Here is a 26,517-nt window from a genome sequence, read left to right as displayed (position 1 = left end):
TGAAAACGAAGCTGTCTCCAGACACCAGATATGCCAATACCTTGATTTAGGACTTCTCGGCCTGCAGAATTGTGAGAAATAAATGTTTGTTGTTTAAGATGTATTTTTGTTATATAGCCAGAACTGATCAGAACATCATTAGATTTTTCTCCCTTTTGTTTCCTTTCTTTTTAATCAACACATACATATTGCAGGTGGATAAGGCGTTCTTGGAGTGCTTTATAAGTATTAGCTCATTTAATCATCATAACCATCCCATAGAATAGGTATTCATTTGATTAAGAAAACTGAGGTATGAGAAGGTTAAGTACCTTGCTCAAAATCACATGCTGGTAAGTTGCAGAATCAATTGAAATTTTACTTTAAAATTACCTTATTGATAAGTTCACGCTGTTTCTATTTTCCTGCAGTTTCGCATGGTGCTGCAGTGCACATCCCAGGGAACCAACAAGCAGCCTGGAGAGGAGCAGGGAGTCAGGTTCAGGGGGACTGAGAAGGTCAGAAGCACCAACACAGGTAGGAGAAAGAAGGGCTGAAAGCCTTCTTTCCGAAGTGTGGTTTGCGGGTGGCCTGCAGAAAGAACACATTCTCACAGCATCCGGGAGCAGAAAGAACAGACCATGGGGCCAATCAAGGACAATTTATCTTGAGAACAAGGTTAAAGTAAGTCAGTAAGGGCCAGCTTGCTGGGCAGGGTTTCAGTGTGGAAACGTTGCTTTATTGAGCCACAAGCTATGATCCTAACAGTCATTATTTCTCAATGATTTGGATGATATGTATGAAAGAATATTATATTACATTATCAAATAACACGTAAATATGATTTGATATATTTACCTGGTGAATTTGCTATATTTACTTAGCATTTGAGAATTTTCATTTATATTGAATTGATTCATATGCATATGGAGTGAATATTTGCTGTTTCTTCCTGGATGACATTTTATAGCTAAAATAAGATAAATACTATTTTTATTTTTATATATTTTTACTTTTTTTGGAGACAGAGTCTCACTCTGTCACTCAGGCTGGAGTGCAGTGGCGTAATCTCAGCTCACTGCAACCTCCGCCTCCTGGGTTCAAGCGATTCTCTTGCCTCAGCTTCCCAAGTAGCTGGAATTACAGGTTGCACACTACCATCATCATAACTATCCCATAGAGCAGGTATTCATTTGATTAAGAAAACTGAGGTATGAAAAGGTTAAGTTAATTTTTGTTTGTTTGTTTTTATGTTTGTTTCTTGAGACAGGGTATCGCTGTGTCACCCAGGCTGGAGTGCAGTGGTGAGATCTCGGGTCATTGCAACCTCCACTTCCCGGGTTCAAGCAATTCTCCTGCCTCAGTCTCCCAAGTAGCTGGGACTACAGGCGCCTGCCACCACGCCCGGCTAATTTTTGTATTTTTAGTAGAGACGGGGCTTCACCATGTTCAGGATGGTCTCGATCTCTTGACCTGCTGATCCGCCCACCTTGGCCTCCCAAAGTGCTGGGATTACAGGCGTGAGCCAATGTGCCTGGCCAAGAAAGGCTATTTTTTAAGATAATAAGCTAAGAGATGTATAGAGAGCAAGAAATTGAAAATAAAAATAGATAAGAACTGATGAAAATCGGAGTTAGTAGAAATTATGGAACATCTTAGATTTGGTCAAACAAAAAATAAAAACAGACAAGAATTTCCTTCCTAAAATGAACAAAATTTTGGAAATGTAGAAGCAAAACAAATTTTAGATTTTGAAAACAGAGATCATTAAAACAGAAATGTTTCTGGAATAAATGTCATTATCTCTAAATATTTTTTAAAAGTCCTTGTTGCATGGAGGCGTATCTTGCTCCTGGATGAGAACACTTGCTATTATAACAATATCAATTTTCCCCAAATTAAACCATACATTTACCTCAACTTTCTAAAATCCCAAGAGAACTATGAGGGTCTCAAGTGGTGGCACTAACATAGAAATACAGAATCTATGACACAATAAAAACTTGAGAAGCAGGTTCAAATATGCATATAAAAGTTGCCTGAAATTAAAGCATTTAAATGTACTGAGGAAAGGATTAACTGCTTAATAAATGATATTAAAACAAAACACAAGCTCATCAAGTTGCCAAAAATATATTTTTCAAATAAAAATTTCCACTATTGGTAATAGAGTGCAGGAAACAGAACATTCTCATGGTCTGATTGGAGTATAAATCGGCACATTTCCAGAGGGAAATTATACAGATATAAAATCTTCAACAATGTCTATACTTTATGAACCAATAATTCAATTTCTAAGAATGCATTCTAAAGAAATCTAGTATTTTATTTTATTTTATTTTTTACTTTTAGAGACGGGGTCTCACTCTCTCACCCAGACTGGAGTACAGTGGCATGATCATAGCTCACTGCAGTCTGAAACTCCTGGACTCATCACGTGAAAGAGTTGTTGATGTGTCCAAAGATGTATCTCTGAAGATAATAACTGAGTGTTGATTGTTTTGCATAAATTATTTGTCAATCTAAGTAAGCAGTAGGAAGACATGATTAAATAAATTATTGGACACCCTCACAATGAAACCTTCACTCAGTGAACACCGTCACTGTGCAGCCATCAAAATTATATAGCATGACAGTGAGCTAACATCTGTCCAGTGCTTAGCATTTGCCAAGCAGATTTCTAAGAACTTGACGTGCAACAACGTGTTTCACCCTCTGCACACATCTGTATGAGGCCGGGTGATGATTACTTTCATATTATAGCTGAGGAACCCAATGAGGGGGTGCAACTCCTTGCTAGTAAGTGGTAGAGCCCGAATTTGAACACTCCTAATCATTACTACTATGTAACAACGTTGAAAGATTTTATGCAACATAAGTGGGGAAGGAGGAAGTGTGCTCAGTGTGACCTGATTTTGGTGAAAGAAGGCATGTATATATAATCATAGAAGGAAATCAGAATGAAATCCAGAAAGATGCTGAGTGTTTTCTCTGGGGGGCTGGGATTCTCAGTCTTTTGAGCAGAGGCTGTTGGTACCCTGGCCCACCCTCGTGTCACCACCTTGAGTGCCCTTATTACAGGCCAGGAGTTTCGTGGTCTCTCTTCCCAAGGGCATCTCTGGCCAGTGCCCAGGGCAGACCAGACTGCTGAGGAGCTGATGTCCCAGGAGTACCCCCTACAGATGACAGAAGGTCCCCTTTGCTGGCTGTGTCCTTCCCACTGTCTCAGAGGGTCCCCAGGAGAATGAGCACCAGGGACCCATAGCAGTAACATTTATAGCAGTGACAACACCTTCGTGAGCTTTATCTGTTCCTCTCCCATCTCATTTCTGCTTTCTTTCACCGTGCTTCCTGGGATCACCTCCCGGCAAACATATTGGCACCCAAATCATCTCAGCGTTGGCTTTGTGGAGAATCCAGACTTGGTGAGTAGTTTTTAAATGTTCTCCTTTCTTCAGGTTTTTGTTTGTTTGTTTGTTTGTTTGTTTTTCCAGCAAACATGTTGCATTTTAACAAGTTAAAAGGAAGACGAAGTTATTGTTAAAAAGGCATTTACTGGATTTCTAGTTAAAATCCAGTAAATGCCTTTTAGGGTGGATTGAACACATGCATTTATCTCCTTCACAAGACTGCAGAAAATGCCATCAAGGGAATAAGATATACAAATACACAGGGCAAAGAGAATAGGAGAAGAGATAGCAGTGTACAAGAAATGCCAACACATATTTGACTTAGCAGAGCAAAATGTCGGTGAACAGAGTTGCAGTCATGAGGGAAGGTGAGCCGAGGCGTGGGGCTGCCTCTGTGTCTCCTCCAAACACCACACAGCCAGAGATTCCGCCTCCATCCTTCCTCACACGGGAGATGGAGGTTGCGTTCGGGTGCCATTGGCTTCGGACAAGGGATGCCTAGTGCCAAGGAAGGAGTGGGTAAGAAACAGGGCTGAGAGCTCTGGGGAGGGAATTGCGAGGTGGGTACAAAATGAGGAGGGGTTGCTTTCTTATTAGAAGACTTGTAATATTATCTGGCTTCTAAAAAAACTATGTGCTTGTATAATGTTCATTTTAAAATAAAATATTGAAGGAAGGTTTTTATTTCAATTTAGAAAAATCAGACAAGTGCTATTTAATCCTCAGATGGACACACAGGCACAATGTCTATGGCAGCGCTGGTCACAGCAGCCAAAAGGTGGAAATTGCCCAAATGTACATTGGTGGAAAAATGCATAAGAAACTTGTAGTATAAAATTCAGTTGTAAAAAGGAATGAAGTACTCGTACAGCTACAGTGTGGATGAAGCCTGGAAATATGCAAAATGACAGGAGCCAGGCACAAAATGTCATCTATCATAAGATTTTATTTATATGAAGCATCCGGAACAGGTAGCTCCATAGAGACAGAATGCAGATGGTGGTTGCCTGGGGCTGGGTGGAGGGTACTGGGGCATAACTTCTGGAATGGGATCCCCTTTGAAACTAGACAGAGGTGGTGGTTGCACACATTATGCATGTACTAAATGCCACTGAATTGTCCACTTTAAAATGGCTAATTTTACATTTTGTGACTGTCACCTCAGTTTGAAAAGAAAGAAGGGGACAAAAAAGCATTCAAGACTGTTAAAGGACTATGCGTGGTAGCTCATGCCTGTAATGCCAGCACTTTGGAGGCTGAGGCGGGCGGATGGCTTGAGCTCAGGGATTCGAGACCAGCCTGGGCAACATGGCAAAACCCCATCTCTACAAAAAATACAAAAATTAGCTGCATGTGATGGGGTGTGCCTGTAGTCCCAGCTACTCAGAAGGCTGAGGCAGGAGGATTGATTGAGCCCATGAGGTTGAGGCTGCAGTGAGCTGAGATTGTGCCACTGCACTCCAGCCTGGATGACACAGTAAGACCCTGTCGAAAAAAGAAAAGAAAGAAAGAGAAAGAAGAAAGAAAGAAAGAGAGAGGGAAAGGAAGGAAGGAAGGAAGGAAGGAAGGAAGGAAGGAAGGAAGGAAGGAAGGAAGGAAGGAAGGAAGGAAAGAAGGAAAGAGAAAGAAAGAAAGAAAGAAAGAAAGAAAGAAAGAAAGAAAGAAAGAAAGAAAGAAAGAAAGAAAGAAAGAAAGAGAAAGGGAGGGAGGGAGGGAGGGAGGAAGGAAGGAAGGAAGGAAGGAAGGAAGGAAGGAAGGAAGGAAGGAAGGAAGGAAGACAACTAAGTGGGAAGGCAAGAAGAATTAGGAATGCTGGACACTACTGCACTTGCCATGTTTTCAAGAACGTTACTGGGCAGACCAGTGATTCTGCCTCGCAGGATGACATATGGCCCTCGGACCAGGCGACACAGTGGAGACGTGCATGCCAGCCTCATGAAATCACGGAGGCTCAAGGAGCAAAGGGCTCACATGCCTAATGAGTGCTGAACAGGTGGTAAGACACCCACAGGAAGGGGATTGATTATTCCACGTGCTGAGCTTTTCTCTAGATTCAGCAGACGCAGATGAAAACAAGGAACACGGAGGAAGCATTCTTCAGAATCTCTTTATACTTTGCCTGTTTGTGTCACACATAGTGTTCCCTAAATCCCAGCTTCATCATAAAGACTCCCTGGGCTGAGGAAGGAGCTGAGGGCTTCCCTTTTTAACCCTCTAAAGCTCATAGTCTACAGTCACATTTTTTATGAGTGGAATTGTGCTCCAGCCCAATTCATATGTTAAACTTCTAAACCCCAGTACCAGAAAATGTGACAGTATTTGGAGATGAGGTCTCTACAGTGCAGTCAAGTTAAAATGAGGTGACCAGGGCAAGCCCAACTGCAGTATGACTGGTGTCCTTATAAGAAGGGGACATTCGAACATAGGGACCCACACAAAGGGAAGATAATGTAACCGGACAGAGACAAAATGGCCATCTACAAGCCAAGGAGAGAGGCCTTAGAGGGAACCAATCCTTCAACACCTTAATCTTGGACTTGCAGCCTCCAGAACTGTGAGACCATACATTTCTGCTGCTAAACTCCCCGAGTCTGTTGTAGTTTGTTATGGCTGCCCTAGCCAAGCAATACTACACTGTATAATAATCCCTGCTCTTCAACCTTCAAATGCGTATTAACTGTACAAATACCTCACTCATCTTGTATTGGGTAATCTTGTGAAATAAACTCATGATCATTTTAGATAATACATTTTTATAGGATAGATCCTAGGGATAAATAATTTTTTGGCTACAGCCTCTAACGGAACCATCGATGATTACAGTCATTAGTAAATGCTTTTATACTACTAACTGCAAAGAGGATGTTGAGTATCAGTGCTTTAACAGAAATCACCACCTGCTTGAGGAAAAGGTATGACATGAAGCATGGATAACTCACACCTGGGCAGCTCCCAACACAGCACACACACACAGGCAAAGAGGCGGCACGGGGCTGGCGCGGTGGTCATTTACCACGTTCAGTAAATGTGAATTCTGTGCGGCAGCAGCATCTCCTGGGGACTGTAATGTGGCCATTTTAATGCAAAATTAATTGTCAAATATAAGACTGCAGCGGCCTTCTCCCGAGTGATTACCTCACCCTCCAGCAAGTCATCTTCGCTCTTGTCATCGATGCTCCCTACCTTGTTAGCAATATTCAAATGATCACAAATGACTTCAGGATCTCACACATAAAATGCAACACCTCCTGGTCAGCTCACACCCATTCTAGAATTTGTTCTTACTTGCTTATTTCTACAATAGGAAGGGAGTCATTTCTGGAATCTGTGTTATTTCTCCATTGTCATTGTCATCATCATAATCATCGTAAGATGACACTTGTGTACATTTGACCCCTGCTTGAAATTTAGACTGAATTCTGGGCATAAGTCACATTAGAAAATGTGTCTCTAATATTATAGCAATAAAGTCCTATGTGGTACATATGAATTTTTAAGGAATCTCTTATGTACTGATATTTGATATTCTGAATAGCCTCTTGGTATACAGATTATTATGAGGCTGGAAGATGTAAAAATAATACTCCTAGATATTCACTTTGCTTCTGCCAAGTTGAGTTCTACACATGCCAGGCAGTGCAGCAGCTTTACCCTCCCATAGCCCCTGGCTGTGACTTGCCGTTTCACTGCAGGTATGCAGACAGCCCAGCAGAACAAATGTCTTTGTTTGCAGGGTATAAGGGGTGTATTCGTTTCTATGACTGCCATAACAAAGAGACTCTTTGGCTTAAACCAACAGAAATTTATTCTTTTACCATTTTGGAGGCCAGAAGTCAAGGTATCTGCAGGGCCATGCTCCCTGTGAAACCTGGGGAAATCCTTCCTTGCCTCACCCCAACTTGTGGCTGGCAGCCAGTAATCTTCAGCGTTCCTTGGCATGTAGCTGCCTAACTCCAGTCTCTGTGTTGGCCTCACCTGGCGTTCTCCTTGTGTGTCTGTCTTCACCGGGCCATCTTCTTATAAGGAAACAGTTATGTTGGATTGGGGGCCCACCCTACTCCAGTAGGACTTCGTTTTCATTAATTGCATCTTCCATGTTCCTATTTCCAAATATGGTCAGATTCTGAACTACTGGGTGGTTAGATATCATTTCATTTCTTTTTTGTTGTTGTTATCATTGATAGAGACAGGGTCTTGCTATGTTGTTAGGGATGGTCTCAAACTCCTGGCCTCAGCCTCCCAAAGTGCTGGGATTACAGGCATGAGCCAAGTTAGGATTTCAACCTATCATCTTTTGTATTCAACCTATCTTTGCATTGTAGACACAATGCAACCCATAAAAGGGGCATGCTACAAACTTCATGCTTTTTAGTTTTGAGGGCAACTTATAAGGCAGCATTTTTGTTTGCTGAATGGACACAAAATCTTATTTATAGGGAAGTGCATAAAACACATAGGTATAGTTTATAGACATATAAAGCAAATATCCATGTAAGTCTTATTCAGGTCATGAAACAGAACATAGCTAGTCCCAGATAATCTCCTTGTGCTCCTCCTATCCTGCTAGAGGTAACCAATATCCTGACTTTTGTGATGATAATTTCCTTGCTTAACTTTAAAGTTGATGAAATGATGCTATATGTATTCTTTTCTGTATAATATTTTCACTAGCAAAATTCATTTGTTTAAGTAAAATAAGGGTTACTAATTTAAAAATATCATTCATGTTGCTAAATGGTTGCAGTTCAACTCATTTTCATTGCTGTATGTTATCCCACTATATGAATATACTATGGTTCATCCCTTCTATTGATGCACATCAAGGTTGTTCCCAGGGACTATTACTTATGACACTGAATATTCTGGCAGAAGGATCCTGGTGCACATGTGGATGAATTTCTCTAGGGCATGTTCTGAGACAAGGGTTTGCAGGCTATTTTCTAAAGTGGTTGCACACATTTGCTCTCCTTCCAGTAGTATATGATATGAGCATTTCCTTTGCTTTACAACCTTGCCAACATCCAAACATTTGATGTCAGACTTTTACATTTTGCCAGCCCATGGATTATAACTCTTTCACTGTGAGCTTTAAAAAAATTATATATATTTAGAAATATAGATAACCACGTTGCAAAATTATTAAGATGGTGTCTTGTTCTGTCACCAAAGCTGGAGTGCAATGCCGTTATCACGGCTTACTGCAGCCTCAACTTCCCAGGCTCAAGCAATCCTCCCACCTCCACCTCCTGAGTAGCTGGGACCATGAGTGCACACCACCACACACGCTAGTTTTTTTGTTTGTAGAGATGGGGTCTCCCTATGTTGCCCAGGTTGGTCTCAAACTATGCCAAGTTTCCATATACTTGTCATGCACCTCCCCTAATATTAGCTTTCTTTTTTTTTTTTTTTTAGATGGAGTCTCACTCTGTCACCAGGCTGGAGTGCAGTAGTGGCACAATCTTGGCTCACTGCAACTTCCGCCTCCTGGGTTCAAGCAATTCTCCTGCCTCAGCCTCCCAAATAGCTGGGACTACAGGTGCACGCCACCACACCCAACTAAGTTTTGTATTTTTAGTAGAGACAGGGTTTCAACCATGTTGGCCAGGATGGTCTCAGTCTCTTGACCCTGTGATCCACCTGCCTCGGCCTCCCAAAGTGCTGGGATTATAGGTATGACCCACTGTGCCCAGCCAATATTAGCCTCTTACATAACCATAGAACAATGATCAGAACCAGGAAATTAACACTGATTAAAATGCTGCTAATGAATCAGCAGACCCTATTCCTGTTTCACCGGTTTTCCCACTAATGCCCTTTCCTGGATCCAGCATCCCACACTGCATTTAGTTGCCATGGCTCCCTATCTCCTCTAGTCTCTGACAGTTCCTCGTTCTTTCTTTAACTTTCATGATGCCCAGTTGTGAAGTGTTGGATACTTTGTAGAATGTTGCTAAATTTGGGTGACAGGTTTCCTCATGACTGGGTTGAGGTGACCCATTTTTCGCCATGGAATAGTGTTTTTCTCAGGGCATCCTATTGGGAAGTACGTGGCATCCTCACATCTTCCTAATCACTTGATAAGCCATGGTGTCTGCCAGGTCTCTCCACTGTTGTATTTCTTCTTTTGCAATAATATTTTGTGAGGAGATACTCAGACTGTATGCATAGCCTTTCTCAGGCTTTTGCCCACGAATTTTAGTATTGATTCCTGCCTTTAACAACGACTGTGTTGTAGATTTTCTGTTTACATCATCCCTTTTATCTTTACTAACTGGTCGCTAATGTAAGGAAGAGCTGCGTCTTTCCCATCTACTTAATCATTCATATTAATATAAACTTATGGATATTTATCTCACTCCCCAGTTTACGATCCATTACTAGCACGTTAGTTAGTGTCCTTTGGCCTGACTCCCCTCTGCCCCATCATTTTACGAACAATTCCTTACTTTCCTCTGGTATCGCAGGATATTCCAGGCTCATTTTCTAATTTCACTGCCCCAACCCAGGAAATCAATCATTTTTCTAATGAACCCTAGTTTCCTTTATTAGAGAATGCTATTTAGAAACCAGTAATGGGCAGTAGGCATTATGCTCATTGCTACTCGGCCCTCTCAGTAGACAAAGGTGAAGAAATATGTTTACTCACGGTGCATCTGTACATATAAAATCCACGAGTTCATGATCTCCTCAATTCCAACCTACCACCACAAGGTTCACTCTAGCCTTTCTCAACTTATTTGCAATGCATTTTTGATGAGGAACTTTGCTCTCATTATCCACAATGTATTTACTTATTTGCTCAGTCTATGTGAAAGGTAGCTTTGCATTGCTAACCTATCCCCTTTACTAGCTACAGCCTTTGTGATCGTTCATTTTGTCTTCAGTCTTACAGTAAACAGTGATAATACTATTTTCCAAAGTTATATATGTTGGTTTTCTTCCCTACCCCTTCAGTGTGGTGTTACTCATTTGACAAGTTCATTAATAGTTTGTATTTTACCGAGTTCCTGCACTTCATGGTTGACTTTAATTATGTTTGGGTTATGTGAAACATAACCATAGTTGAGTCAGAGCCATACAAAAAATGTACCCTGAAAGCAGCAACATTCTCTTGTCCCAACCACCCTATTCCCAGCCCTCTTACTTTTCACCCTGTACCCACCCAGTGTTTGTAACTAGTTTCTGGTGTATTCTAGAGATCTTCTTCCTCATCCTTCTTTACAGCTGTGTAGGACTCCACTGTGTGGATGGACATAGTTTATTGAATCACTATAGTTTACTGAATCACTATAAGTGGAAATGACATGTAACTCATTTCCAATAATTTCTAATTACAACCAATGCTGCAGAAAGTAACCTTGTGCATATGGAGCTTTTGCTTTATTGGAGAATTATCACTTGGGCAGATTCCTACAAGTGGGATTTCTGTGCTAACAGCAAGTGTATATGTAATTTTATTAGGTATTGTCAAGTTCCCCTCCAGAAAGGCAGTTCCAGTTTGCGCTTCTACCAGCAACACACAAAGGTGCCTCACCAATACAAGGTGGCATTGTATTTGACATTTCTTCCAGTCTCATAGGTGAGAAATGGCATCTTAGCTTTAATTTGCATGTTTGAATTTTTAAAAATAAATTTTATTGTGTTTAAAAGTATACAACATGTTATGGGATACACATAAATAGAAGGAGGTTACTAGAGTGAAGCAAATTAATGTATCAATCACTTACATTATGTTTGAATTAAAAATGCACTTTAGGGACATTTTATATCTTTTCTTGTAAATTGCTCATTTTCCTCCATTTTTCTATCAGGAGTTTCGTGCTTTGTTCTTCAATGTTTAAGAATTGGCCTCATAATTTTGTAAAACTAATTCATACTAATATATAGACTGACACTTAGTTTTTGGCCAGGCGTGGTGGCTCACGCCTGTAATCCCAGCACTTTGGGAGGCTGAGACGGGCAGATGACCTGAGGTCAGGAGTTCGATTCCAGCCTGGTCAACACAGCTAAACCTCATTTCTACTAAAAATACAAAAAGTAGCAGGGTGTGGTGGCAGGTGCCTGTAATCCCAGCTACTTGGGAGGTTGAGGCAGGAGACTCACTTGAACCTGGGGAGATGGAGGTCACAGTGAGCCAAGATGGCACCACTGCACTCCAGCCTGGGGGACTAGAGTGACTCTGTCTCCCAAAATAAAATAAACAAAATAAATAAAATGAAGTTCTCTATCATGACTTCAACCAAGAAAGTAATAATACCTGGTCCATCCCAACAGAGGATGAGATGATCTACCGTGGTGTTAGGCTTCATTTTAATGTAAACATAAAGCACACCTAAACTCTTGAGAAACACAGGTAGACACTCTGGTTTACCTATTTGTACAGTCAATTCCTGTTTATTATTAAACAGCTTTATCTCTTTGTGTATCTTTTACTCATATAATCAAACCTCATGCTGCCAACCTCAGGACTAAATAAACTGACATGCGGCTTTACTATGTATGAGAGAATAAATGTTTAAGGTGTTCCAAAGCCAGATGTGAATCAGTTTTTCTGAGTGATTGGAAACATTTTGGTACGATTTATATCCCAACCTTTTTGACCATTAGCAGATAAATAGGGACTATTTTCCTGTTAACAGGCTATTTTAAAATATCATTAAAAACAAATTGTATGCAGTTGTATATCCTGTTTCAGTTGTATATCTAATTATATGCCACATTCTTTCAAAAAATTGGCTTTTCATTCGGTTGTCTTAAATTTGGAAGACAAATGGTAACAATATCTTTATGAAGATCACAATTTGAAATGTTACATGTTGAGTGAGACACTGAAAGCTGTGTTTATTTTTTCAGTGACTGATTTTCTATGTCCATAGATGCTATAAAAGTTGATCAAAGATCAACTAAAAATTCAATTACAGTATTACAAATTCAACTGCAGGTACCAATATTACATTATTTGACAGGGATAATAAAATGAGCAAAGAGTGGAAATCATAGACAATAACACTGCTTTCTCAATTAACAGAAAGGATTCATAACATATTCCTTAATGGTAGACGCGATTTGTAGAGAATGTGGAAATGAACTATTGAGAAGTCCACCTGCTGCCCCAGACTGAGGCACATTAGGGTGGCTGTGGGAGGAGTTATATTTGAGGGTTCCACTTTTCCTTAGGGTATTAAAACACATGTCCTGGTTTGTTGTTTTTGTCATTAATTTCTCTTCTTCAAATAAAAGAATTAGGGGAGAAAGCATGGAAAAGAAACACACTAAACTTCTGGAAAAGTTAACAGAAGCTTAAAAATAACGATTTCCAAAGAATCATTCTCTTCTTGGTATAGAGCAGAACCTGTCCTAGCTGCCTTAACTTTTTCTACTCATTGGTAAAGAGAGTGATTAGTAAGACCAGTGTATTTGATATGGCCACTTGAAAGAAAAAGGCTGTACTACAAATACCCATCAAAATAGATTTTCTCTCACCTTTCCCTCTGCCCTCAAGGAGATAGTTAAAACAAAACTATGATAGCATTTGGTGATTTCCCACAAGAGTACTGTCAAACTTTTAACAGAGTATTGCCGAATCTTCAGGGAAGACCTGTAGAAAGTTGAAGGCCGTGAGTGAAATGAAAGTAGTTTCAGAATTAGAACTTCTTTATGCTTTTTTTCAGGCATAAGTGCTTTTGTGCTGGTTCAAGAGTAGAAAACACTTGTTTACACTGCTTACACCATCAACAAAAAGAATTTCAATATAGTGAGATTTGTCACATTTTAGCAAAATTTTTAAAAAGGGTTGAGTGTTAAAACATTCTGACCCTTTTAAAAAACATGCTTCAACACATGTAAAAGCTGTAAGGGGACTAAAAATACATTAAAAAAGAGGTGGTCATAAAAAAAAAAAAAAAAGAACACTTTTATACATAGGATTTTATTTTGCACTGCTATAACAATTTCATTATAGACCAAGGGAGAAAAAGAAAAAAAGGATAAAACCACCACACTGAGTAAATTACTAAAGCTTTTCTACTTTGTAACAGTATTTTTCCATCTGATAGATTTATTGTCATATCCCCTTCAAAACAGACAAGATGCTTACCATATTTAAAGATTATATAGAGGTTGCCACCGAAAGAAAAATTTTACACAGTCACTGTACATCAAGGTTGAAAAACTGTCCTGCATGAAAAATATACTTAGAAATCATGTGAATAAAAGAAAAAAACATTATTGTGTTTAAGGAAAGATTAAAGTCCTCATAATGTGCCATCTAAATGTGGATACTCATTCTTCTTGGAGTCGCTAAGATGTAGGAATTTCTTGCTTCTGCCCTTTTCACTCATTATACTGTGTTTTTCTCCAACAATATTCGTTAAGGCAAACAAATCCTTTTCTGAAGAGGTCTTAAGGAAATTGTGGACAAAGCAAACTTTTGGCATTAAAACAGGTTAACATATACAAAGCCTTTAGTAATATACATTAAGCATATTTCTCTTGGACTAGTGACAAGAAAAGATGAACATGCTTGTTAACAATGTCAAAAAGTTTAAAATTCAGTGTCCAAGCAATTCCTAACAATGCTTCTGTAGCTTTAAGCTCTAAACAGTATAGAATTTATGCAAATGCATTAAAGAATTCAAGCTTGGCAAATTACACCCAAGCAGGTTATTAAACTATATATACAGAAAGTAAATGATAAATACAGAATTAAAAGAGTCCTTCTGTTCCTTATAGCCTTGAAAATTGACAAAGTTTTTGAGGACAGTTCTATAATATTAAACATTAGGTAACCACAGGTGTTGGGAAACCTAACTACACAAACCGATTTAAAATACTCAAGATGACTTTGTAGTGTTTAATACAATTCAGTTCGTAGTTAAGGGCACAAGACAACATTTAACAAAAATAATCACATCAATTGACCTAGAAATCAAATGCAAATAGATATGAATACAATCTCCAAAATCTGTCTTTTAAGTGAACATTAACCATTTATTCAAAGTTATACAAGAATTTGAAGGATTAAAGTCTTCTGTGACATAAAGCCATTTCAAATAGTTTCATGTCTCAGCTGAGCAGGAGGAGAGGGGGTGAAAGAAAAAGTGAGTAGGCCCCGTTGGGCAGCTAGACAGTAAAAACAGACTCAACAGCAGCCGCCCCCAGCCTGCTGTCCTCCCTGATTGCCTGCATGTGTTGCATTAGTAGCAGCATGCTGAGGGCCAATTTTAATGCCATTTGCCTGAAATAAAAGAGAACAGAACAATAAATATGACCAGACACAACCAGACGATACAGTTTAACTAGATTCTTAAAAAACTCATTTAATTCTTTATGATACAATTTTATCAAACAACTGAGAAAAATACAGTAAGTAGCTTTTAGCAACAATTAAAACAATCTCTCTTAAGGGCTGTTCCTTCCTTTTAAAAACACTGTGGAAATGTTCCTGAAAGTAATTATTTATCATACCAGGTACGGGGTAAACAGATATTGGATAATGCTGCTTTTCAGGAAATTCTCGTAATGCAGAAATCATTTAAAATAATTATTGCAAGTAATCTTTAAAGCATAAAAATATCCAAAGTCCATGCTGCTTTAATACAAGGTAAAATCTTTTCACTAGACAGTGTTTCTGTTCCATGTTGAATCAGCTGTACAGGCTAAGGGCATATGAGTGTTCTGTGTCATCAATAATTTCTATGATCCCCAAAGACATGGCAGCTTGCCAAGAACCCACACACAGAGTAGTTCTTTCATTCATCAAACTCACACTTATGTCTTAACCCTCACTCCCTCAAGTGGATTTTACCTAAAAATACAACACTTTGAGAAAAGTAATACAGTAGCTTCAGAAATTAAGCTCTTAAGGAAACTTCACGTCACAGTAAATCTCAGATTTATAGTGCTTGGCAGTTGTTCTGCAACAGTAGTAGCCTTGGGGTTTCTGGCACTAGCTCAGTATTGACAGCAGCTGATGTGGTTTCTTTTCGCTCTTTTGACTCCTCTTTAATAAAAAGCATGCCCTATGGCTCATTGGTTTTGCCCCCTCTGGGCTGGTAGCAACTTCTTGAGGAGTCAAGGAGTCAGCCTTGGCATTAGGCCAAATAAATAGCACGGCCTGTTGGCTCCTGACAGCACATTACAATCAAAGCTGCATAAGGCACAGTAAAGCAGTCAGCTACTATATGAAACCAGACAGAAACAATGAATGTGCCCTTTCAGATAGAGGCCCAATTACTGTTCAATTTATATGGCATTAGTCTCTGAATGGTGTCACCTTTAAACTAACTCGAGAAGTACTATCATATAAGTGCAGAAGATAGGATTGAGAAACTATATCACTCCAAATTAAACAATGAAAAAATCATGTACTTTTTGGAAACCTTAGGCAAACTGCTGTTTGTTTTAGCAGAGACTACTGAAGTAACAGAGAGGCTCATTAATGTATAGGATGAGACAGACATACATAATGGCTTTCTAACACAATGCTTTTCTAACTGCAACTGGGGAGAAACCAGGGCTTTTCTTTCAGAAGCCAGAAATCTTAATACAGAATGGCAAAAATATTTATGTGAAAATAAGTATGCTACATCCACATAAACATTTTGAAATAAATACAGATAAATGCAGAGTGGGGATGTGGGTCAAGTGATGATCTTTGGTGAACACTGAAATAGATGCTTCAAAGCTTTACCTTTTATCCTAATCATGTTGACCAAAACAGGATGAAAATAACATTACAAAAAACCCTATGCCAAATGCCAATTTTATATATATATATATACACACACACATACACACACACACACACACACACACACACACAGATATATATATTAATTTAGTCTCCTGAAAACATGCTATGCTATATTGGGAGTAATTTCCAAATTTGGTATTTCCCTCTTTCATACCAGACAAGAGAAAGCATCTTGCATTAGTACATAGTACATGCATTTATATACCAGAACATTATTCCCAAAGCAGATGACACCATATGGTCATGTGGATAAAAGTGGATTTTCTTTTTCTCTTTGGGGGATTTACATTATTTTGCATTGCTTGCAATGAATGGATAGGGTCACTTACTTTAATCCATTTCCATAGATAAAGTGTTGCTCTACTAGAACATATTTACTATACCACATATACCAATTTTTCAGTTGGATGATTGTAAACCAATGGTGTTAACTGATTATCATGATTGATTTTAGGATTAATTATAAAACAATGAAGTGAATTCTAAATTAATATTGACCAACAATATTTATATGTATATACCTCATTATTAATGTCAAAGACTCCTTCTTGAATTTTTTCATAAATTTCTTTTGCTGTATTAATAAATGCCTGAAATATAGAGAAATTGGTTCATAATACATAAAACCAAAGCAATAAAATAACATTATATATGCTCTATAGAATATCATAATGTTCAACATATGAAAGTCAGTTGATGTAATACATATTCATAAAGAACAAAGATCATATTAATATAACATATTAATAAAGAACAATCAATGTAATACATTATATTAATAAAGAACAAGCCCATATGATCATCAATAGACACAGAGAAAGCATTTGACAAAATCCAACATTTCATGATAAACTCAACTAGAAATAGAAGGGAACTCCTCAACCTGATCTAAAGAATGGCATCTAAGAAAAACTACACCTAACATCATATTCAAAAATGAAGGCTGAAAGCCTTCCCCCTAAGATTAAGAACAAACGATGTATGCACATGCTAATTAGAATTACAAACAGCATTATTCACAATAACCAACAAGTGCAAACAACAGAAATGTTCATTAGTCAATAAAAAAAATTTGGGATATTCAATTAGAATATTATTTGGCCATAAAAAGGAATGAAGTACTGATTCATGCTACAATGTGGATGAACCTTGAAAAACTGTGCTAAATGAAAGAAGGCAGACACAAAAGGCAACAATACTACAACTCCATTTACATGAAATGTCTAGAATAGGCAAATCCATGGAGATAGAAAGTAGATTACTGGTTGCCAGAAGCTAGATGGAAGGGAAAATGGGGAGAGAATGCTAATGAGTATGAGGTTTCTTTTTGGGGTAACTAAAATGTTCTGGTATTAGATAGTGGTGATAGTTGCATAACTTTGTGAATAGACTAAAAACCATGGAATTGTTTGTTTATTTATTTATTTATTTTTGAGACAGAGTCTCACTCTGTCACCTAGGATGCAGTGCAGTGACGCGATCTCGGCTCACTGTAACCTCCACCTCCCAGTTCAAGAGATCCTCCTGCTTCAGCCTCCTGAGTAGCTGGGACACAGGTGTGTGCCACCACACTCAGCTTATGAATTGTATATTTTAAAGGGATCAATTTTATGGTATGTGAATTATATCTCAAAAGAAAACATCATGACCATGAGAGGAAAAAAGAATATTGGAATATGAGAACAGCACATAGAGAAAAACACATGTAAACTGCATAATCCTCCATGTAAAAACTAGCTTACTTTTGGAGAATACAGTTCCACACAGGGCCTTTTTTGCCATGATAATATATTATTTAGTATATAGTTTAAGAGAGCAAAATCAAAGGATGCTTCTGATAAAGAGATAAAAGGCAGCTCAACTTCTTTGCCATTAAATTGTCAAAATAAAAAACTAGTGTCGGAATACTGTAGATCAAATTAAGCCTATAAATACCAAAATTTATACACAAGCATTCTCTATGTAAAATATTTAGAAATTCTATATAAATATTACCAATGCTATAGAAGGCATATACAAACTCTGAATAGGCTCTAAATTATCACATTTGACAGATCACAGATAACAGTACCAATCAATATAGTAAAGTCCTCTTCAATTAGCATTCTATAAAAATTCACAAAAGAAAGCTATACTCCATTACCACTGATACAGACCTAATTCAAAGTTTAAAAAGTAAACAGGATTCATGGAGAGGAACAAATCATACCTTTCATCTTTTCTACACTGGAAACATTTGACTGCTGAACTTGCCATCAGAGCTTTTGTTTCCTAATTAACAGGACTGATATGTTTTCACCTTTAAAGGCCTTACAGCTCCCCAGAGTAATCAATCTACTGCAGCTCAATTACTGCACCAAGCACACACCAGTCAGTGAAGGAGATTTGAACGTCTGCGGCAGGAGCACAGAGATATGAATATGCATAAACTCTAAGTGGCTGATCGAATCATCACAGAGGGTCATGAGAATTTGCAGCAAAATAATGAGAAGAATTAATCACTACAGATTCACAAGGCACTTAGGATGCAAGTGCGCTTTTCATGTATGTGCTGGAGCTAAACTGAAGAGGGAACTGGCTTTCAGCCAAGTATGAATAGATTCACATTCTTCAAAATTGAGGTTATCCCTATAAATAAGGAAAAACTTAACTTTATTTCCAATAACACGTCAATTACTGTGATGGCTTTAGAAATCAAGCTAACTAAATACTGAAGTCAACAGATACATAAATTCACAGGGCTGGAGGTGCTTCCAGGAGCATCCACGTGTGCACATTTCACTACAACATTACATAGAACTACAAGGCCCCATAAGTGAGTTATAACTTCATACAAACAAGCACTTTTATACTACAAAAGTTACTATTAAATGTGTCAATTTACATAAAAATTGCATTTTTGCCCATCTGGTAATAAATCACTTTAAAAACGGGCTTAAGAAAGTGATGCTATATAAAATTTCATAAATCACTACTAATTTTATTACCTAAATAGTAATGAATACTTTATTAAGCACTTTTAAGCATAGTTGTACCAGATGAACTGAGAATGTACATACAGTATTTTTTATCTGAAAGGCATGCAATTAACTTCATTATAACTGAAATATAACAAATAATAACAAATAATCTTTGGATAATGCTACATTACTTGGTTGTTCAATCTCTGACTACACATTACAGACAGTAAAATCAAACATTTTCTACCTCCTAAGCATATTATAGAGGATACAATACAAATGGGTTTTACATACTTCATGACAAACATTAATATTTAATATATATTACTAAGTGATTAATGACTAATTTTAATGAGTCCTTGGCGTTTGAAACCCAGCATGACAAATGTAGACATTAATATACCTGTTTTAAAAGTATGTGGCTATTTGTAATAACACTAGGCTTTGCACAAACATACAAACAATAAAATACGTGGCTATGGACTTTGAAACTGCTGAGTTCCTAAATATAATGAACATTAACCAAATACTATCAAGGCTTATGAGGTCAAATAAAAGTTCTAAGGTAAGAGCCTTGGGTATCACAGAAAAAAATCTCCTCTACTTAAGATGTAAAACATTTCCAAAAAGATGAGAAATATGCATGTATACAATACATTGGCTGGGATTTTAAAAAATTGATCATTTCACTGTATTCATTAAATATCAATCCCAAATAAAAAGTTTTTAAGGTATGGATGTTTCTAATCCATCTTCAGATCACTGCATTCCATATATATATATAAAGTACAAAAATACATTTTAAGTATTGCTTGGTAAATAACTCAAGGCAGTACTAATGTTCTTCACAGAATCAGTTTAATTTGAATGGTTAAGCTATTCCCTTAAAAATACCTTATCTATAGATATTAAACATATTGTAGTTTTGAATCTCTGGCACAATACCTAAAATAGCATAGGTACTTAAACTGCCTTTGTTAAACTCAATTACCCTTAGCAAGGAAATACCTACAGGGTAAGGTAGGCTTACATGAAATTGCTGGTTTCTTTTTGCTTATGTGCATCTCTTTGGGGGCAAGTTCTTTTAAGACTTCATTAAGGGACAAGCAGGAGGCAAAACTAGTAGGTTTTAGAATAGGAAAAAATATTTGTTGACAAACTGATGTCAAATGACTTCATTTGTTTCAATGATTTCATTGTTTGCACCATGAAACAAACAATGTCTAGGCAGATCCACGATTATGAAGTGTAAACAGATTTCTCTGCAGCCAACTGAATTTGGTGCTCCTCCTGCTTCCCCATGTGGCAGGTGCTCTGTTGCAGTATCAGAAGCCTGCCTCTCTCATTTTATCACTAGCCCTTCATTTTCCCCAGGCTTTAACTGGCACGTTCAGTCCTTTACCTTCCTTTTCTTCATTAGCCATTCATTCTCTTGCTTTCCACCTCAAACACTAATCTTTCAGTGTTTGGCAGCATTTAATCTGAATGATACTGATAATACCTAAACTTATGGCAAAATTTCAGGGACTTCAATAGCACAGTTGAAACAAACGTAACCACAAAGGGCTATAAATGTGTTGTAATTCAAATAAACATTCAGTAAATACACATGTTAATGTGTATCTTACATATCACCGACATTTAGCCAAGGGCACCTATTAAACTGTTGTCACTGGCCAGGCTCACACCTGTAATCCCAGCACTCTGGAAGGCCTAGGCAAGAAGACTGCTTGAGGTTGGGAGTTTGAGACTAGCCTGGACAATGCAGTTAAGACCCCTGTCTCTATTAAGAAAAAAATTGTTGCTACATATTCAGAACTTCTGTAGGTACCATGGAAGATACAAAGATGAGGAGGACTATTGTTGCTGAACAACAGGAACCATTTAGGTAGGAATAAAACCATTTAGTTGGCAGAATTCTAAGCCCAACGGCTCAAATCTCCATAAAGATGGAAGAAAAAAACTTTCTGCACTGATAGGAGAATGCAGGGCAGGATTAAGGCAGGTCTCACGGATATTGTGCTAACAGGACCTTTAAAAGAGACTGGAGAGAATGGAGGCAAAGGAGAACATAAGATACTATTTTATTTTTATTATGGTTGGACAGTTTTTAAGGCAAAATATTGAAAATAAATGGGCTTCAACAGAATATTTAAATTACTTCCTTACGTAACATGCTGCCACCTGGTGGCAAGATAAAAATTAGGTTAAGACCAGTATTTTGGACAGTTTAATTATCTTGAACAGATGCTACATAGCAGGGTATCTTGTAAACAAGTGACTTTTAGTTTTCTCTTAGAACTGAGAAATATGAGGTAGCTAAAATGTGGTTTAATTTTCTTCTCAACTGCTAAAAGTCAATGCTATGAACATTATAGGTATCCATTTGCCTAAGTTAATAATAATATATACTAAGTACTTACTATGGGACAGTCACTATAGTGATTTATAAAGGTTCCCATTATTTCTTAAAAGAAATTCTAAGTATGTAAACAAATAAGAAAATTAATGTTAACTTTCTTTTGCTTTCAAGAAAATCTATATTTGTGGGATGAAGTTAGACCTTTAAAATGAGCAGAATTACTGAGAGCTCTAGAACCAGGCTCTCCAGGACCAAACCCCAGTGCTACTTCTTTTTTTTTTTTTTTTTTTTTTTTTTTTGAGACTGAGTCTGGCTCTGTTGCCCAGGCTGGAGTGCAGTGGCCGAATCTCAGCTCACTGCAAGCTCTGCCTCCCGGGTTCCCGCCATTCTCCTGCCTCAGCCTCCCGAGTAGCTGGGACTACAGGCGCCCGCCACCGCGCCCGGCTAGTTTCTTTGTATTTTTTTAGTAGAGACGGGGTTTCACCGGGTTAGCTAGGATGGTCTCGATCTCCTGACCTCGTGATCCACCCGTCTCGGCCTCTCAAAGTGCTGGGATTACAGGCTTGAGCCACTGCGCCCGGCCCCAGTGCCACTTCTTACCAGCTGTGTTGCTCTGGAACCAGTGCTTAGCCTCTCTGTAAAATGTGGGAATGTGGGATGATAATGTGGGAAGTATGTGCTTTTTTTAATGTTCAATTACAACTGCAACATAAACAAAACAAATGAAAATTCCTTTGACTTGTATTAAAGTGGTCCTAATAAAGGAAAGATAAACGTAGCCTACTTCATAGGATTGTTAGAAGGGTTAATGTAAAGCATTGAAAACCGTGCTTGACATGTAGTAAGCACTCAATAGGTGTGTCAGCTGTTGGCATGAACGTTTGGATGCAAAGACACATGGGGAACAACAGAAGAAGGGAGTATGGGTGCTAAATGTGTATGTGCCCTGCAGACACTACAGAGTTAAGGAGAGAAATGTTGATCAATGCTCTACAGTCAATTCAAATATCTTGATTAAATAGAGCTAAACCTTAAAAAAGTGAATTGGCAACATATAATGTACACACTGAGCCCCCCGAAATAAATTTAATAAGACTTAGATATTGGGCAAAATAGGAGAATCCTGTGAAAAGGACAGCAGACTAGAATTTGATATTAGGGAGTTTAAATAAGAAACTTCTTCAAATTCTGTGACTTCTTCAAATTCTGTGATTCTATCTGATTTAGGGTCAGTGAAGAAAAACTCACACATCATCCAATAGTGGCTTTTAAATCGTATTTCAAGGCAATTCTGCAGGGGCCACCTTTTGGAATGAGATGGGAGTAGGGACAGCCCTGTGGAGGGAGAACCTCTGCCTCTTCCCCACCTCTTTCTATAGCATCACTAGTTCCAAAGTAGAGCTGTTGTGCTGTTACTTCTCTCATACAGTTTCTCTGTGTTTCACTAGAAGGAAAAGGGCCATTGCTAAATCTACAATCTATAATTTTCTCATTTTGTAGACATGACTGAGCTGCAAAAGGAGAAACGACTTGCCCAAGACCACACAAAATTATAGCAGAAGCAGGATTAGAATCTAATATTCTTCTCACTACATATATCTCTCCTTTATTAGAATCAGTTATCTTTAATACAAGTCAAAGGAATTTTTATTTGTTTTATGTTGCAGTTAAAATTGAACATAAAAAGCACACACTTCCTACATCCTTTAAAACCCTTTTAGCTAGAAATTATATTGGATTTCTAGGATTATTTTTGGAAGTATATAAAATTTGTATTATTTACATCTTTTGTCTCTTTCCTACCCTTTACAAAAATTAATATCACTAGTATCAATGCTAACTAAAGGAAAGTAGGGAGCCTAAACACATCTTAATTTTAGCAGGGAAATAAAGAGGGGAAGCAACTAGAACTATTTGATTAGAAAGGTTTGGGGAATATGGCATTTAAGAATTTGCTGTTCCTAGAAAACCAAATACCACATGTTCTCACTCACAAGTGGGAGTTGCACAATGAGAACACATGGACACAGGGAGGGGAACATCATACACCGGGACCTGTCGGGAGGTTGGAGAAAAGAGGAGAGAGAGCATTAGGACAAATACCTAATGCATGCGGGGCTTTAAAATCTAGATGATGGGTTGATAGGTGCAGCAAACCACCATGGCACATGTATACCTAGGTAACAAACCTGTATGTTCAGCACATGTATCCCGGAACTCAAAAAAAAAAATAGTTGTTTATTTTAGGGTTTGTTGCTGCAGCATAATATAGCAAAAGCTGAGCAATGCAGATGAGTAATTGGTTTTCTATGTAAACTTAATAGTTTTAAAAATCATAATTATTGCAGCATTTTACTCTTCAGTACTGAGTATACTAAACTAATAATTAACATTTTGTAATTCAAGTGGACTTAAACTTAGCTCATGAAGAAAAATTTCACTCCAAGTTATTCTTAGAATGCTTATCTATATTCAAAAGTAAATACTAAAATATTTTCAATTAAAAAAAAGAATTTCTACTTTCTGTCAGAGATAACGTAAAAATGTTTGATTCCTTAGCAATTTAGTTCTTCCATTTAATAAGCATTTACTGAGTGCTTGATTTGTACCAGGCACTGAGGACACTCAGATAAGTATGAATACCTTAAATCTCAAGGATGTGGTATATAGGATAGATATGAATCCAATATGGGAACACAGAAGAAAAACCTTCAGTTGCTTAGATGAGTAAGGTGGCATGACCACTTCTGAGAGAGGAAAGTCCTTCAAGGGAAGGCCTGAAAGACAGGTAAACTCTAACTCATTCATTAGGAAAATTGAGGGGAAGAAGGGCATTCTGGACACAGGAGAAGATTTTAAGTTCAATTCTGTTGGAAGCTGGGGATAGCCAGGAATGTGAGACAAAGTTTGAGATGTGGCCCTATAGGCAGAGGAACCCTGAAAAGGTAGCAAGCAGGCAAAATGAGAGGAGTTTGGAGAATGAATCACAAGGGGGCGATGCTGGCCACAGGGAGACTGAGGAGTCCAGAGCAATAATCCAAGAAAGAAATGAGGGCCTGACCAATTCAGATGGTGGCAACGAGAATGAATGGCACAGCTCAAACCTAGTATCCGTTGTGAAGAAATTAACAGGACTTGGTAAGTGACAGGGTAAAATGGTGATATGTTTATGGATGACTCCGCTTTTGGTTTAAGTGATGAGATAAAAGGGTATACCATGAATTGAGATAAATTAAAAAGGAAGGAAATCAGTTTTCAAGGAAGGAATGAAAAATGTCTTTTAGACATGTGGAATTCTAATACGTTGTACACATGGGAAAGTCTTGGTAGATGGTGATCTATGTAACTGTGCACCTATATGGGAATAAAAGCTACAGAAATATGTGAGTGTGTAAGTGTATGACATGCATTTATTAGCATAATTTTCTTGGGTAATGTTTAGCCACCCTGGTTTAGAAGTACAGAAAATGGATGCAACTTTCAAAGTCAGAGTTTGGATCATCTATGAAGTTCCGGGGATGATGACCAAATTAGAGGTGAAGAAGCTGATGCCAGTCAGCCAAGTCTACCAAAATGTGGAGAAGAGTGGTAAATATTTATTAAACTAAGCTATCCTCAAGGGATACTGGAAAACTGCTGAGGAAGGCCAGGTCAGATTTCCAGTGAAGTCCTGTGGTGCGCATTCATGAGCTTAACACTCAGAATCGGTTTAAGAGTGCAACAAAGCCTTCAGTTTACAACCTCATTAGAGCTATATAAAAATACTCATTCTACCACTTACAACAAAGCCCAAGACAAGATGGTCCCTCAATGCAAATGAGGTCTACAGACTTTCAAGTACTGAGACAGAATGCAAGTATTAGCAAGGGGCCTTGAAATTGGTAGTCTTCCTAGTTACTAATGTCTTAGTAAGTCACGTGTTCTCTCTGGACATAAAAATTCATCTATCCTGTCAGTTTAGGTGGCTTGGTGGGTTACTGCAACCTGTTTTAGGGTTAGCTTGTTGTATTTTCAGCTATTGTCTTGATGGCATCTAGTACTTCAGCAGCATAAGCATAAGGCTTCTGGGAAGGGTGGGGGTTTACCTGGCCTGCCATTATGACATTAACATCTCTCCATCTGAAAAGGACTTTTCAAACCACAAAGATTCCAGGCAGCTACTGAAGGAAGAAGCACCTGATTAGAGGCCAATTTGCTCATCTGGATTTTTTTTTTTTTTTGGAGACACAGGGTCTCCCTTTGTTGCACCAGCTGGAGTGCAGGGGCATGATCTCAGTTCACTGAAGCCTTTCCCTCCTGGGCTCAAGTGATCCTCCTACCTCATAGCTGGAAGGACAGCAGGCGTGTCCCACCATGCCTGGCTAATTTTTTATTTTTTTGTAGAGATGGGGTTTTGCCATGCGGGCCAGGCTGGTCTCAAACTCCCGGCCTCAAGTGATCTGCCCACCTTGGCCTCCCTAAGTGCTGAGAGTATAGGTGTGAGCTACCATGCCCAGCCTCATCTGGAGTTTCTAAAATCTCATGTTTTAAAATGCTTGGGCAAAGATAAGGTTTAGGACAGAATTCCACCTACATGTAACAAATGGGACCAAAGCATAATCAGAATGAAAGACTAGAGGAAGAAGAACATCGTTGAAGCAAATATATACTTACTCATCCAAACTTTTGTTATCTAACATGTGGGGGTTGCAGAAATGACAAGAGTCTGTGTCTTTAAAGAACTCAATCCTTATGGTGGGCTGACATGACAAACAAGTGCAATGATATCATGCCAAGGTGAATTCATGCCCAGGATGACACAGGAATGAGTAGAAGAAAAACTCTATCAATTCAGATGCCGTGTGTGGTGGCTGGTGGTGGAAGGAAGACACGCTGGTGTCATGGAACACACTCCAGAGAAGGGATCAGACTTGACCATATCCTTGAAGGATCAAGTCGGAAGGAAGGGCATTTCAAGTGCACAGAATACTTTTTTGTGGAGAAGGAGAGAGAACACTGTAAAGCTGATCGACTCTTAGTTTACTATGGAGAGCATATGGTGTGAAGGGTTGG

General features: G+C 38.3%; 1 protein-coding gene across 2 annotated transcripts in view; it reads right to left on the bottom strand.

Annotated features, from left to right (window-relative positions):
* Nucleotides 1-13,298: 13,298 nt before the first annotated feature.
* RAB2A (RAB2A, member RAS oncogene family) overlaps nt 13,299-26,517 on the bottom strand; it is a 103,177-nt gene continuing 89,958 nt past the window's right edge. For both annotated transcript variants that reach the window (XM_008000718.3, XM_073018103.1), the window contains 2 exons: nt 16,665-16,733; nt 13,299-14,625 (listed from right to left, as the gene is read on the bottom strand). In XM_008000718.3, the coding sequence (XP_007998909.1) occupies nt 14,530-14,625; nt 16,665-16,733 (165 nt within the window). In that variant the 3' untranslated portion in view covers nt 13,299-14,529. The remainder of the gene's footprint in view (nt 14,626-16,664; nt 16,734-26,517) is intronic.

Source organism: Chlorocebus sabaeus, chromosome 8 (genome assembly GCF_047675955.1).
Source record: "Chlorocebus sabaeus isolate Y175 chromosome 8, mChlSab1.0.hap1, whole genome shotgun sequence".
NCBI lineage: Eukaryota > Metazoa > Chordata > Mammalia > Primates > Cercopithecidae > Chlorocebus > Chlorocebus sabaeus.
Note: the sequence above shows the minus strand (reverse complement) of the source record. Positions and strands in the feature narration are given on the sequence as shown.